The 16,637-nt window shown below is 41.0% G+C and overlaps 1 protein-coding gene across 1 annotated transcript in view; it reads left to right on the top strand.

Moving 5' to 3' along the window:
• The window catches only part of RHOBTB3 (Rho related BTB domain containing 3), a 121,576-nt gene that overhangs the window by 5,020 nt on the left and 99,919 nt on the right, over nucleotides 1-16,637 (top strand). Inside the window, exon 2 of the mRNA XM_073678284.1 lies at nucleotides 5,664-5,862. Within this exon, the coding sequence (XP_073534385.1) occupies nucleotides 5,664-5,862 (199 nt within the window). The remainder of the gene's footprint in view (nucleotides 1-5,663; nucleotides 5,863-16,637) is intronic.

Here is a 16,637-nt window from a genome sequence, read left to right as displayed (position 1 = left end):
GAAAAACTGGGCAAACTTTGAATGTATCCCCAAGTGCAGTTGCAAAAACCATCAAGCGCTACAAAGAAACTGGCTCACATGAGGACCGCCCCAGGAAAGGAAAACCAAGAGTCACCTCTGCTTCTGAGGATAAGTTTATCCGAGTCACCAGCCTCAGAAATCGCAGGTTAAGAGCAGCTCAGATTAGAGACCAGGTCAATGCCACACAGAGTTCTAGCAGCAGACACATCTCTATAACAACTGTTAAGAGGAGACTTTGTGCAGCAGGCCTTCATGGTAAAATAGCTGCTAGGAAACCACTGCTAAGGAGAGGCAACAAGCAGAAGAGACTTGTTTGGGCTAAAGAACAAAAGGAATGGACATTAGACCAGTGGAAATCTGTGCTTTGGTCTGATGAGTCCAAATTTGAGATCTTTGGTTCCAACCACCGTGTCTTTGTGCGATGCAGAAAAGGTGAACGGATGGACTCTACATGCCTGGTTCCCACCGTGAAGCATGGAGGAGGAGGTGTGATGGTGTGGGGGTGCTTTGCTGGTGACACTGTTGGGGATTTATTCAAAATTGAAGGCATACTGAACCAGCATGGCTACCACAGCATCTTGCAGCGGCATGCTATTCCATCCGGTTTGCGTTTAGTTGGACCATCATTTATTTTTAAACAGGACAATGACCCCAAACACACCTCCAGGCTGTGTAAGGGCTATTTGACCAAGGAGGAGAGTGATGGGGTGCTACGCCAGATGACCTGGCCTCCACAGTCACCAGACCTGAACCCAATCGAGATGGTTTGGGGTGAGCTGGACTGAAGGCAAAAGGGCGAACAAGTGCTAAGCATCTCTGGGAACTCATTCAAGAGAATGCCAAGAATGTGCAAAGCAGTCATCAAAGCAAAAGGTGGCTAGTTTGAAGAACCTAGAATATAAGACATATTTTCAGTTGTTTCACACTTTTTTGTTAAGTATATAATTCCACATGTGTTAATTCACAGTTTTGATGCCTTCAGTGTGAATGTACAATTTTCATAGTCATGAAAATACAGAAAAATCTTTAAATGAGAAGATGTGTCCAAACTTTTGGTCTGTACTGTAGTTGTGTGGTGAACACTTTCAACACCAAGTGTTTCACAAAAGTTTATAACGTAGAGCCATGGAAATAAAAAAAAAAACACTATTTTTCCACAAAAAAATGATCTTTTAACCCCAATTTTCTATATTCACAAGGGTAACAGGAAAAATTGGATCCCAAAAGTTGTTGGGCAATTTCTCCTGAGTATGCTGATACCCCATATGTGGGAGAAAACTACTGTTTGGGCGCATGTCAGGGCTTGGAAGGAGTGACGTTTTGGAATGCTGACTTTGATGGAATAGTCTGTGGGCGTCATGTCTCGTTTGCAGAGCCCCTGATGTGCCTAAACAGTGGGAATGCACAACAAGTGCCCCCTTTTTGGAAACTAGAACCCCCCAATGAATTTATCTAGATGTGTGGTGAGCACCTTGAACCCCCCAGGTGCTTCACAGAAAATTATAACGGTAACTTGTAAAAATAAAAAACAATCTAATTTTTTCCACAAAAATGTTATTTTAGCCAAAAGTAAACTTTTTTTCACAAGGGTAACAGTAGAAAGTGGACCCCAAAATTTGTTGTGCAATTTCTCCTGAGCACGTAGATACCCTATATGTTGTCAAAAACTACTTTTGACACATGTGCCTCGCAGAATTTTACACCATTGGGCGGTGAAGAAAGAATAATTACATTTTTACCACCAAAGTTTTGTTTTAGCCCCAGATTTTACATTTTCACACTGGGAAATGGGTAAAAATAGCACCAAAATTTGTCACACAATTCTTGCTGAATGTAGACATACCCCATATGTGGCTGCACAATTCTGCTTAGCCACACGGTGAGACTCGGGAGGGACGGAGCGCTATCTGTCTCTTGGAGCGCAGATTTTCTAGAATAGTATGCAGACTCCATATACACAGCTCTTACGTAATTCAGATGAACCCCCGATGGATCCATTCACCATAATGAGGCAGCAGAGTTAGGCCTCTTTCACACATCAGTGTGAGCGAGCCCTGGAGCTGCGTTGAGCTCAGTGAGTGACAGGACACCGCTCGCTGAGCGCAGCTGCGGGGCCCGCTTGCTGGAGCGAGTCATTCTCCTTGGCTTCTTGGTGTGTGTGGTCAGATGGGTTACAACTGGGAACATCTTCAGACAGGTGAGTATAAGGATTTTTTGATTTTATTCTTATTTTCACACCAGGACACAGCAGGAGCAGAATACTACTCTCAAAACTGTCCCTTGCTCGTGCTGATCGCAGGCGGAACAAAAGTATATTTATTTTATTTAGCAACTAATATTCATTGTAAAACACGTATTATATGGTAACAATTTCTTTACAATGTCTGACAGTAAAATAAGCAGGAAATCACATAACAGAATAAATTATCAGAATACAGTAGAATTCAGGGGCTGGTAGTTGAAAATTATCTACTGGAGGAAAGGGGAACTGTATTAACTATAGTGGACAAGGGGCAGTCTTTTAAAGCTTTGGCAACACTCTGTTACTATCACAACTCGCTGCTAGTTTCCCCCGTAACTCTCTATCTACTTTCGCGATGCCGCTCTGGCGTCTGTTAGTCCCCGTCTGACTACTATCTTTTCCTCTATCCATGCCCAGTACCATATGTCCCTGTTAGAGGTAACAGCCCGTCTCGCGCGTCTTTCCTGGTCGCCGACCCAACCATGAATCTCTGATCTGACACCTCCGGAGCTTCTGCGATGTCCTGTCACTGGCGCACACATCTGAGAACCGTGCCACCGCAACCTGTTCCCGTTCTGTCGATCGATGTCCCCCGGTGAGGAACCTTGACTGGCATTGCTCAGATCTTTGGGGCTTGACCGTCAACGTCTGGGCTGGAAACATTGACTGGCATTGCTCGGATCTTCGGGGCTTGACCGTCAACGTCTGGGCTGGAAACATTGACTTGCATCGCTCGGATCTTCGGGGCTTGACCGTCAACGTCTGGGCTGGAAACATTGACTGGCATCGCTCGGATCTTCGGGGCTTGACCGTCGACGTTTGGGCTGGGCGGATAAGCGGCACCTTTCTTCCTGACAGGAGCTCCGGACGCTGCTGTTGCTCCTCCCATCTCTCTCTTCGGTGACAGAATCACCTCAGAACTTGCACACGTGCTGTTTTTCTCCTCAGCTCGTTTGCCTGACAAAGCTGTACTCAGAGTCCTGATCAAACTCCTCCCCTCTGCCACTCCTCCTCGCTGTTCTGGTTCCACAGTGTCTTGTCTCCTTACACTCCCATACAGTAATATTGACCCTTCTGTAAACTCACATAGTAATAATTTCCATCATTGTGACCTTAAGGCTGCGTGCCCACGATGCGTTTTTCAAGCGTTTATGCTGCGGAATTTCCGCTGCGTAAACGATTCAAAAACGCTTGGTAATCCGCCCCCCATGGTCCCCAATGACAAGCCGCACTGTCAATGCCCATACTGCGGATTTTTCCGCAGCGTTTATGCTGCGCTCAAAATCCGCAGCATGTCCATTAATTTTGCGGAAGCGCGGTGTAATCGCCGCTATTGACTTGCATTGAGACGCATATAATCCGTGTCAGTACATTTGTACACACGGATATTATGTGTTTCAATGTGCGGATGGTACCCAGTTCTGGAGGAGAGGAGACTCTCATCCAGACCTGGGTACCATTGTACCTGTAAAAAAAAGAATAGAATAAAAAATAAAGCTTATATTCACCTTCCGACGGCCCCCGGTCTCCTTCCCTGTGCTTGCGGGCAGGACTGAAGGACCTGCAGTGACGTCACAGTCATGTGACCGCAGGCCCTTCAGTGCAGTGTCCCGCGATATCCCGGCAGCCAGGAACGAGCGCAGCAGCACACCCCGGGCCATCGGAAGGTAAGTATAGGTTTATTTTTTTATTTTTAAACATTCTTTTACGGTCACACTATATAAATCCATGCCGTTTGCATGGATTTATATAGTGTGACCAAGTTGTCAAGCACTTTCCAAGTGATGCTAAAATCGCCTGGAAAGCGCTTGTCAATCCACATGCGGAAACGCATGTGAATAACGTTTCAAATCCGCATGTATTTGGCAGGAAAAATGCATGCACAATCTGCATGCGTTTTTTCTGCCAGGGAGATGCGGAAATGCTGCAGAAATTTTCTGCATCGTGGGCACATAGCCATACAAAGTAATGCCCATGTGAGCCCTCTAGAGAGTAATAATGTCCCAAAGAAAGTGGTAGTGTCTCCTTGTTGTGCCCTAGATGGCAAAAATGCTAATGATTGTCCAATAAAAATATTTATGCACATTGAGTGCCCTAATAAACAATGTGAATGCCAAGTCAACACCTTGAACTTCCTGTGATGTTTTTAAAATCATTCCTCAACTTCTTTTGCACAGTGGCAGGGAATATTTTCCTGCCATTAGGGAATGTTATAGCCATAAAGGGATGTACTTAGTCAGCAACAATATTTAGGTAGATGGAGTGCAATAAAGTAACACTGACGTGAATTTCAGGGTCCAAGATTTCTCAGCAGAACTGCCTAAAGCTTCCACTAGCTTATTTCATCCTGGTGCCATGTTTCTCACAAGTAAAATACGCAGCCCCATGTGATGAAAATTAGAATTTGATATATTAGAATAGGCCAACCTTCCTCCATGGTCTGGTTCTGAGGCTTACTTGCTAACTGTAGCCTCTTTTAACAGTAAACAGGGGACAACTTCAGGACTCTGACTGGTCTGTAGCTACACATCCCCATTCATAGTAAGTTGTGATGCAATGTGTGTTCTGACACCTTTGTATCATAGCCTTCATTAACTTGTTCATCAATTTGTGCTACAGTAGCCTGTGTGAGGACCAGCCTTCAATCCCCACTTGAGCCTTAAGCACCCATCAACTTTATTCAAGTTTACCAGGTGGCCTTTCTTGGCTACCTTTCAATGGTACTACTAACCATTCCATACCAGAATCACCCCATTGTCAATGTTGCTCAGATTCTTATGCCTGCCCATTTTTCCTGCATCATCATCAACTTCAAAAACTAACTAACACTTGCAGCCTATCATATTCCACCCTTTGGTAGGTGCCATTGTCAAAAGATAATCAATATTATTCATCTATCAGTGGTTTTAATGGTAACCTGTTATGTTTTACTTCTCCATACCACCACTAGTTGCATTTAATAAGCTCTTTAGCTGTCCTTATATCAAATAATACACTTAGCGGTCGGCAATAAAACTGCATATTTCAGAAACTGCTAATGATGGGATTAGCAATTTGTAAAATATGCAGTTTAATTGCTGCACACTAAGTACATAAATTGAGGATTTGGAGCCTCTTAGCTGAAGAGTCATGGAGGCTTTGCTCTAAACGCACCTAATCTAGCTTTATTGACTTTCCTTTGAAAGTATACCCACTTCAAACTGGAAATAGGTGTACTTACAGATAAAATATATCCTTTAATGACTGATCAGTGTGATACAAAAACAGCGAATTTAATGTGATGTATTTTGTAAAATCAGAGAAGATTCCACACGTTCTTTTATTTACAGTTTTCATTATACATTATGATTGATCAACCTTAATATTTATACTCAATCAGTAACTAGTATATTTGTTTCAGGTCAGTTATTCAGATTGTTTCATTCGGGAATGAGAACACTGCATTATTTGAGAATGAAGAAAATGTGAATCTGATCTCTTACTATTTTGGAAGCAAATCTCATGGCTTGCACATAGAGGATAACCGTTCAGCTTTTAGGGTCTACCGAACCAATATTCTGGACAGTGTGGAAATTTGTGTGCATGAGTGTCAGGACTGGGTAAGTGCTGAAAATGAATAAAAAATATATTTCAAATTTAGTTATGAATTTCCATTAAGCATTCTCACACTTTAAACACACAGTTTACAATTTATTTAGTGATGTAATATACACTACATTCACAATGCTGATAATATCACAGCCACTTGTTATTGGAAAAAGCCAACAAGCGACCTAGCAGATCCATTGCATGAGGACACCAACGGCACCTAATGGACCCCGTTGACTTCTAATGTGGTCCGTAGGGTTCTACTGAGGTGTCCACAAATATGAGAGGGCAGCGTGCAATCTAAAGCAAAGGCTCAAAACAGAGCATCTGACACAGTTGTGAGTGGAACTCAAAATAGATAATGTAATTTGCAATGTCATTTAATCCACATGCTCTTTGTTGTTTCCATAGCTCCAGCTCCAATGGTTGGAACCTAAATGGAGTTATTCTTATTTCAGCCATGAAAGGTTGAGATGGGAATAACCTTTTTAAAATGCTCATTCTAACACTTTACATTATATACTTAGAGATTTATTAGTGTTACAGTATTATGCTGGTTTTCTGGCACAGCTGAATTGAAAAATAGTATTCAACATAAACACAATATGTATGAATCATCCATGTTTTGCATTATTTTGTGGGGAAAAAAAGAGAATTCTCAAGTTAATAATTACCTTTAATTAGTTAGACATGACAGCATGAAAATAAGCAAGTTTGTAATTGACTTGCTTTTTTATCTGCTGTAATTATCTTGGAATGAAAGCTTTTATCTTACATACTGTAGTGTACAACTGATTTCCATGAAGCTCCACCACTAGAGCCTGGACAAACCCTGGCCAAGAGTATACAGTAGTTACATTCTTAACATAACAGTCATCTCTCTAGCCCAGTGATTTTCAACCTTTTTTGAGCCGCGGCACACTTTTTATACTTAGAAAATCCTGGGGCACACCACCAACCAAAATAGCACAAAATGACACTAAAACAGTCATATTATACATATAGTTAATAATATAGATTCTAAATTTATTTTACTCACTCAGTGTGAAACCTGGGCCTGTTTCGATAAACACAAAAGGGATATCCTGGCAGGAATGGTGGAAAGACACACACAAAGCTCTTCCTCAACAGTTCTCAGTTTCTCCCTGTTATTAGTTTTTATCGCAGTCAAGCTTGAGAAGCCCAGCTCACATAGATATGTGGTTGAAAATGGGAGCAATGTCAAAATAGCTTTGTTGGCCAGAATGGGGAACTCCTTGGCAACAGATAACCAAAAACTGTCCAAAGGAAAATCAGCAAACTTTAGCTTTAAACCGCGATCTTGCTTCAGTTCAATGAGTTCCTCTTGGTCCTTTAAAGTCATGTCCTTTCCAGCAACGGATAATGAGCTGTATGGGTCCCTAACCCAGTCAAGGCATTCTGTGAAGGCTGAAGAGAAATAGAACGATAACTTCTCCTCAAGAGTTTTCAAATGTCTGCCAATCGCTTCGCACATTGCAGCAGTATTGTCATCATGCAGTTTCTCGGTGAGTGGGAACATCTGAAGGTTGCCACCCTGCACATGTTGTTGCCAGAGCTGCACCTTTAAACGGAATCCGTTCATTTTATCAGTGCTTGTAAGCAGGTTTTCATTTCGACCTTGCATCCGTGTGTTTAGTTCATTCAGATATTGAAATATATCAGCCAGGTATGCCAGCTTTGCACACCACTCATCACTTGCAAGCAGCTTTGAATAATCGGACCTCTCGTTTGTAAGAAATATTTTAAGTTCCTCTCGCAACTCATACACACGGGCCAGCACTTTGCCGCGTGACAGCCACCTGACCTCCGTGTGGAGCAATAAGATTTTATGTTCCGCTCCCATTTCTGTACACAAAGACGCAAATAAGCGACATCTCAAAGGTCGCGTCTTCACAAAGTTCACTATGCGCACAACATCATCCAACACAGGAGCTAGATCTGCTGGTAAGGTCTTTGCAACGAGGGCCTCACGGTGCAAGAAACAGTGGGTAGCAAGAACATCTGGGTTTCTTTCTTTAACCCTACTTACAAAGCCTTTGATGCGCCCGACCATGGCTGCGGCTCCATCACTGCAGACACCTGTGCAGTTTTCCCATGCAAGTCCACTTTTATCAAGATATTCCGATGTGACTTGGAATATTGCCTCTCCTGTTGATTTTTCTGTCAGTGCCTTGCAAAATAGGAAGTTTTCTCTAATGGCTTCACCATCCACAAAACGCACATTGGCCAACAACTGACAATGTCCACTGATATCCGTCGACTCATCAAGTTGCAAGGCAAATTTCTTACTGATGCGCACCTTTTCCAAAACAACTGTTTCAATGTCCGCAGACAAGTCATCAATCCGTCTGGCAATTGTGTTATCAGAGAGAGGCACTTTAGCTATCTCTTTAGCTGCTTCAGGGCCAAGCATCTCATTTACAATAGCTTTACAAGCTGGTAGTATTAATGTTTCTGCCACAGTGTGGGACTTTTTTGATTTAGCTATGAGTTCAGCAACAAGGTAGCTAGCTTTGAGGGCTCTCTCATTTACCTTTGTGCTTTTTCTCAAAAAAGTTGCCCCTTTCTCATTGTTTGTACGTAAGCGTACAAAATACTCCATCGGTTTATTTTGAACGGAAGGGTGTTTCGTTTGGAGATGACGTTTAAGTTTGCTTGGCACCATAGCGCTATTGGAAAGCTTCTCACCACACACCAAGCACAGTGGTGTTGGTGCTGTCGCATCTCCAGTGGAAGTAAATCCAAATGAAAGATAGCTTTCACTGTAGTGCCTTGAGCTCACCGTCTTGTCTTTTTTCTTTTGTCGAACTCTCATACTAGGGCCTTCATTTGGGCTAGAATTGTATCCAGGGTCCTGTTCGGCATTTGCCTTTTCCATTCTCAAATACTTCTCCATCACTGCTGAGATAGTGTGCGCAGCCACACACTAAAATAGAAGAGTATTACATTATCTGCCACACTTAAAGGACCTCTGCTAGGCATATTTCATTCCTGAGGGCTTAAAAATCAGCTCTCGTGGTGACAAGAAGCTGATTTAAACCCCCCAAGAGTGAACTTCACGAGAGCTGTATGTGTGTGATAATAACTTATATTACTACGGTCTGCATTTCCTGCTTGAATTGACACTAGTGACGTAGCACTCAGCTTTCTCTATAAGTAGAATAGAGCCGGCTGCCAAGTGCTACGCCACTAGAGTCAATTCAAGCAGGACATGACTGCTGAAGAACGGTACTAATATCATTTATTATTCCATACATACAACTCTCACAGAGTTCACTCTTGGGGGTTTTAAATTTGCTTCTTACCACCACAAGAGCTACTTTTTTAGCCCTCAAGAGTGAAGTATGCCTGGCAGAGGTCCTTTCAATAAATTATTTATTTTAAAAAAGTGAAATAAAAAAGGATAACCCCCTCATATATTCAATCCCATGTAACCTCATAAATACAGTCCCACGTATATGAGCACATGATTATCAGCATCATATACTGTGGTGATGTGCACTGTACAGTGCCACAGTATATGGTGCTGATTATTATGTGGCTCATATACTGCAATATAAAGGGGTACAATGAGAAGTACTATGGCCATGAGGCCAGAGTACAAGTGCCAGCTCATATACTCAGCATATGAGCTGGTACTTGTAGTACTCCAGCCTCATGACTATAGTATTTCTCATTTTACATTTCTCATTGTTATATGCAGTATACTGCTGGAGTACTAAAAGTACCAGCTCATATGCTGAGTATTCTGCCAACAGTTCATATACTCAGGCAAAAGCTCATATAGTCAGCATTATTGGCGTGCATTACCTTGGCAGCGGGCAAATGCGAGAGTCTCTCCGCTCTCAGGATGACGCGCCGGCCTCGGTGACGTCATTAAGTCGCGCGAGGTTCAAAGCTTGCGCATGTGTTATTGTACACGTCTCCTACATTGTAAGAAGGCGTGACTGCGCATCGAGCGCATTGCCGGGAAACAAAACACAGGGGGCACCATAGTTTGGGGAACTTTCCCCGCGGCACACCCGACCATGTGTCGCGGCACACTAGTGTGCCGCGGAACACTGGTTGAAAATCACTGCTCTAGCCCATTGATTTGTATACAGCAGTTAGCTGCTGACCTCCCTCCCCTCTCTCTCAGTTCAGTTCCTAAATCTTGCAAAATCATCAGCCCCCACCATTGGCTGCTCCCAGAGCAGGTCTCCTAATTTTGCTATTCTGAGCTGGGTGCTTGTTTAAATGCGCTGTTATCTATATGTGTAAAATGTAGTGAATAAATAGCAACAGATTAATCCGACTGATGTAAAATACAGCTCACGGTTTGTATATTATTCACAGCAAAAAAGTAAAAGGTAGATAAAACATAACTTTTACTAAATATATGCTAAAAAATGGAGCCATATAAGATTAAAAATAGATAATCATCAATCTCAAATGGTAAATTGTATCTTATAATAATAAAGATATCCATGCGCTTTATCTATATATAGATAGAGTAAATTGATGTAGTAACCCAGGGCACGATAGTGGAACATACAAGGGCTTCTCACTAAATTAGAATATCATCAAAAAGTTAATTTATTTCAGTTCTTCAATACAAAAAGTGAAACTCGTATATTATATAGAGTCATTACAAACAGAGTGATCTATTTCAAGTGTTTATTTCTGTTAATGTTGATGATTATGGCTTACAGTCAATGAAAACACAAAAGTCATTATCTCAGTAAATTAGAATACTTTATAACACCAGCTTGAAAAATGTTTTTAAAATCCGAAATGTCAGCCTACTGAAATGTATGTTCAGTTAATGCACTCAATACTTGGTCGGGGCTCCTTTTGCATCAATTACTGCATCAATGCGGCGTGGCATGGAGGCGATCAGCCTGTGGCACTGCTGAGGTGTTATGGAAGCCCAGGTTGCTTTGATAGCAGCCTTCAGCTCGTCTGCATTGTTGGGTCTGGTGTCTCTCATCTTCCTCTTGACAATATTCCATAGATTCTCTATGGGGTTAAGGTCAGGCGAGTTTGCTGGCCAATCAAGCACAATGATACTGTTGTTTTTAAACCAGGTATTGCTACATTTGCCAGTGTGGACAGGTGCCAAGTCCTGCTGGAGAATAAAATTTCCATCTCCAAAAAGCTTGTCGGCAGAGGGAAGCATGAAGTGCTCTAAAAATTTCCTGGTAGATGGCTGCGCTGACTTTGGTCTTGATAAAACACAGTGGACCTACACCAGCAGATGACATGGCTCCCCAAACTATCACTGATTGTGGAAACTTCACACTAGACCTCAAGCAGCTTGGATAGTGTACCTCTCCACTCTTTCTCCAGACTCTGGGACCTTGATTTCCAAATGAAATGCAACATTTACTTTCATCTGAAAACAACGCCTTGTCCACTGAGCAACAGTCCAGGTCTTTTTCTCCTTGGCCCAGGTAAGACGCTTCTGGCGTTGTCTATTGGTCATGAGTGGCTTGACACAAGGAATGTGACACTTGTAGCCCATGTCCTGGATATGTCTGTGTGTGATGGCTCTTGAATCATTGACTCCAGCAGCACTCCACTCCTTGTGAATCTCCTATAAATTTTTAAATGGCCTTTTCTTAACATTCCTTGTAAGGCTGCGGTTATCCCCGTTGCTTGTGCACCTTTTTCTACCACACTTTTTCCACCACACTTTTTCCTTCCACTCAGCTTTCCATTAATATGCTTGGGTACAGCACTCTGTGAACAGTCAGCTTCTTTAGCAATGACCTTTTGGGGCTTACCCTCCTTGTGGAGTGTGTCAATGACTGCCTTTTGGACATCTGTCAAGTCAGCAGTCTTCCCCATGATTATGGAGCCTACTGAAACAGACTAAGGGACCTTTTTAAATGCATCACAAGACTTTGCAGGTGTTTTTTGTTAATTATTCTAATTTACTGGGATAATGACTTTTGTGTTTTCATTGACTGTAAGCCATAATCATCAACATTAACAGACATAAACACTTGAAATAGATCACTCTGTTTGTAATGACTCTATATAATATATGAGTTTCACTTTTTGTATTGAAGAACTGAAATAAATTAACTTTTTGATGATATTCTAATTTAGTGAGAAGCACTTGTATGTCCTATGGATTGTTCAATTTGAAAGCAGTTCACCCGATTGAATCCTAGCAGAGGAAATGCATTGGAAGCACATAGGGAACTCCTACAGCATATTTTTCCACAAGGACAGCTGTGGACTGCCTTTGTAAGGACGTGAGTCAATGGTACCTTAGGGACATTCAGACATCAGAACTTGGGGACATGTAGGGTTCACCCAGCTTCTGGATGATTCTGACATCCCGGGCATCATTTGATCCCGCCATACGGACAAACTAAATGGGTGAGATTGTTCCTTCTTTTTGACTGATGTATATCTCATCCTTGATTATGGTGTTTGGGTAGGGGTGTTGCCGAGTGACACTTGACCATTGTTCGGTTGCCACCACTTCATATTCAACCCATACATATGTAGTTTTGTGACCTGGGGTGATATATACTTGCATGGGGCTTGACTACTATCAACTTCTGTTTATTTAGCGTACTGACTCCTAACAAGTCATTAAAGATTACATACTATACATGTTGCAGGTTCCATTATCCTGGACTTCTGTGTTTGTTTTTTATCTATAGATTGTCTTATTGATATACCTTTTGCCTGAGTGATATCTATATAGTTATAGGATACAATTTACCATTTGAAATTGATGATTATCTATTTTTAATCTTATGTGGCTCAATTTTTTTTTAGTATATATTTAATGAAAGTTATGTTTTATCTACCTCTTTTTTGCTGCAAATAGTGTAAATATAGTGATATCAATGCACCCAGTCCAGATGGCTGGATGTGTTAAAGCATAATGAGTGCTGAGATTTATAGTTCTACTAATACAACAGTTCCACTATTCAGCAGAGCTGTCACTCATGGAGGAGAGCCTACCCTGCCAGAAACCCGGAAGTAAAGAGACTGCATTGCTCTGAACAGCTCAAGAGACAACTTGAGAATACCCTTTAAGTAATCATAAGTACAATTTAATACTGTTCAGTAGTGTACAATATATTCCTCAAAAGTTGAATATGATGATGGGAAATACAGAGCCCAACACTAGTTTTTTCAGACTATCTGTGTAGTCAATTACAGCCACAGGCTGCAGTTTATAGCAGTCTGTAATCTGTGAATAGCACAGAGACTATTGCCTGCTATATGTTGAAGGTCTTGCAGTAAAACTGTGGGATATAAAGCATGTCATAGAAAATGTGTCATAGAAAATATTAACAGCTCTGCAGCCACACTAGAGAGGGACATTCTCCCCCTTCCCTCCTTTTTCTGTCACACAGGATTGCAGCAGGAGACAAACGCTTACAATCTTAGCTGCCTTTATATGAAGTTCACCGTTTAACATATGGGAAATGAGTAAGACTGCGATGTATAGATTGGAGACAAAGAGAAGTGAGCCATCCTAATTAACATGCATACAGCCCCTTTGTGAAGTGAAGGACCCCGGCAGTGCCCACGTGACTGAACGAGGATGTATATTGTGCATGGACAAAGAGTACAGATTTGACAAATAGTTAAGACAGGAAAAGGCTTTTTAAGTATTGAGAGGATTAAAGTGAATATCTCACACCATTTATAGATAGCTATTGTCACCCAGTATACACATTCCTTTACAAACACATCTCTGGCAGGCTTAATGTCTCCGAAAGAAAATATTGACTATCGAAGTTTGTATAAATCCGATTTTGATGAGACATACATTTTCAGTACCAAGGAAGAATATACATATTTTTTCAGAACCGTAACCCCTGCCTATAAGCCACAAATCCATAGCGGACATATAACTGACAGCAGCCATGTCATGTTTGGTCTCTGCGTACAGATAGAATCCTGAAAAAAAAAATATGGGGGCAATCTTGAACTTCTGCAATCATCCGGAGAGGAATTTTCACAGAAATTGAGAATTCCATAAAATCCTAAAATGCTGGGAACAACCCACAACCCGCCCATGTGAGGTCATCACGGGGCGGGGTATGGGTGGAACTCAGGTGCTAATGAAAGATCAAGCTGAATTATGATCTGTGTTCCTGTACAGAGAAACACATCATCGAGTATGCATGAATCCCGTTCACTGAACAGCCCCAATCGAAGCACTCTCCTTTGGCTAAGTTGACTCATTTCTGCAAGCAGCGTAGTAAGTTCTTTTGTTAATCCCTTTTATTTTCTGTAATTGTATGTGTTGTTTTGTCCCCATGGTAAAATCTTTTGTATATTTTTTTTAAAACGCTGCCTCGTTTTGGAATAAATATAAAATGTAATAGTTCTGTCCCTTTTGTTCTGTAAACCGCATAACATTCTGTAAAAGGACTGCATGCATGTTAATTATGATGATTCACTTCTCTTTGTCTTCCTCTCTAGGGCTATTAATATTTTCTATGGCACATATTTTCAATAACAAAGCACAAGATTGGTAAAAGGGGAAAATTATGCTTAATGTCCTTGTACACTTGCAGATGACCCCCACAAAAGGTGATAACTATGTATTTTGGAAGACTGAAATGTAGTAGAGCAGGGAAATATGCAACCAAAACCCTAAATGATGTGTGACTTCAGATTTGTCAAAGATTGTCAGTGCAATTGTACGATAAACTTTTATAGTTATCTGGACACTGCCATGAGATTTTCTAACCCTTCTGCCAGAGAGGAAGTTGAAACCACTGCATTTTTATTTTAATTTATTTAATTTATTTTAATTTCCTTTTCATATATAAATTGGACATTGTTGTCTGTGAACTAATCATAAGAATGTATGTCCTTCAACGTATTGTCCTTCACAGGAATGTCCTGTAACATACTAGATTACTGAAATACTCATCTAGACACGCGCTTACTTCTGTGGTACCATTTTCACATAATAGTTTCATTGTGCATTTTCTAAGGTTATCGCCAACGCTTCATTCCAAAATGCAGTCTGTAATAACAGAAAAATAAGGCTAAGCAATGGGTTCATATTTGCAGAAAGTTTAATCTGAAGAGTGTTCATTGACAATAATTCTGCAATGCATACTTGATAAGATTGTCAGTCTAGACAGTTCTCATTCTGTAAGAAAAGGATTACATGGTAACATCTGGTTAGGTGTTAACATGTGATTCTAATTTTTTTTTAACTAATAGGATATTATTAGACCAATAAGAGAAACCTTTCATAAGCAGTGTTTTGATTGGCAGTAACATAATGAACGTCTTTATTATGTAAAGTGCATCTCCAGGTCTTTCTAATTTACTGCAGGTCGGCAGACACCAGCTGCTTTATGAGGCGCTGTGCTTGCTGGTCCGTTAGCACAGGATTCTCCTGATTCTGATATTGTTTTTTCGTGACATATTGTACATCATGATAGTGGTAAAATTTCTTCTATATCACTTGCGTTTATTTGTGAAAAAATTGGAAATTTGGTGAAAATTTTGAAAATGTCACAATTTTCAAAATTTGAATTTTTATGCCCTTAAATCAGAGAGATATGTCACACAAAATAGTTAATAAATAACATTTCCCACATGTCTACTTTACATCAGCACAATTTTTAGAACCAAAGATTTTTTTTATTAGTGCGCTATAAGGGTTAAAAGTTGATCAGCGATTTCTCATTTTTCCAACAAAATTTCCAAAAACATTTTTTTAGGGACCGCATCACATTCGAAGTGACTTTGAGGGGCTTTTATGACACAAAATACCCAAAAGTGACGCCATTCTAAAAACTGCACCCCTCAAGGTGCTCAAAACCACATTCAAGAAGTTTATTAACCCTTCAGGTGCTTCACAGGAATTTTTGGAATGGGGAAGAAAAAAATGAACATTTAACTTTTTTCACAAAAGTGTTACTTTTGAACCCAATTTTTTTATTTTTGCAGGGGTAACAGGAAAAAATGGACCCCAAAATTTGTTGTGCAATTTCCCCTGAGCACGCAGATACACCATATGTGGGGAAAAAACACTGTTTGGGCACGTGGCAGGGCTCAGAAGGGAAGGAGCGCCATTTGACTTTTTGAATGTAAAATTTGCTTGAATAATTAGCGGACGCCATGTTGCATTTAGAGAGCCCCTGATGTGCCTAAACAGTGGAAACCACCCATAAGTGATACCATTTTGGAAACTAGACCCTTCAGGGAACTTATCTAGGTGTGTGGTGAGCAACTTGAACCTCCAGGTGCTTCACATTTTTCCCACAAAAATGTTTTTCAGACCCCAGTTTTGCATTTTCATAAGGGTAACAGGAGAAATTGCACCATGCAACTTGTTGTGCAATCTCTCCTGAGTAAGCCGATACCCCATATGTGGGGAAAAACCACTGCTTGGGCGTACAGCAGGGTTCAGAAGGGAAGCAGCGCCATTTGACTTTTTGAATGTAAAATTTGCTTGAATAATTAGCAGATGTGCCCCTAATGTGCCTAAACAGTGGAAAACCCCCACAAGTGACACCATTTTGGAAACTAGACCCCTCAGGGAACTTATCTAGATGTGTAGTGAGCACCCTTAACCCCCAGGTGCTTCACAGAAGTTTAGAACATGAAGGCGTGAAAATTTTCCACAAAAATGATCTTTTAGCCCCAATTTTTTTAGTTTCACAAGGGTAAAAGGAGAAAATGGAACCTAAAAACTGTTTTGTAATTTCTTTTGAGTACACCAATACCCTATATGTGTAGAAAATACACTGTTTGGGCGCACGTCAGGGTTCAGAAGGGA

This window comes from Phyllobates terribilis, unplaced genomic scaffold (genome assembly GCF_046119375.1).
Source record: "Phyllobates terribilis strain yellow unplaced genomic scaffold, ASM4611937v1 Scaffold_1__5_contigs__length_1240528914, whole genome shotgun sequence".
NCBI classification, from domain to species: Eukaryota; Metazoa; Chordata; class Amphibia; order Anura; family Dendrobatidae; genus Phyllobates; species Phyllobates terribilis.
Note: the sequence above shows the minus strand (reverse complement) of the source record. Positions and strands in the feature narration are given on the sequence as shown.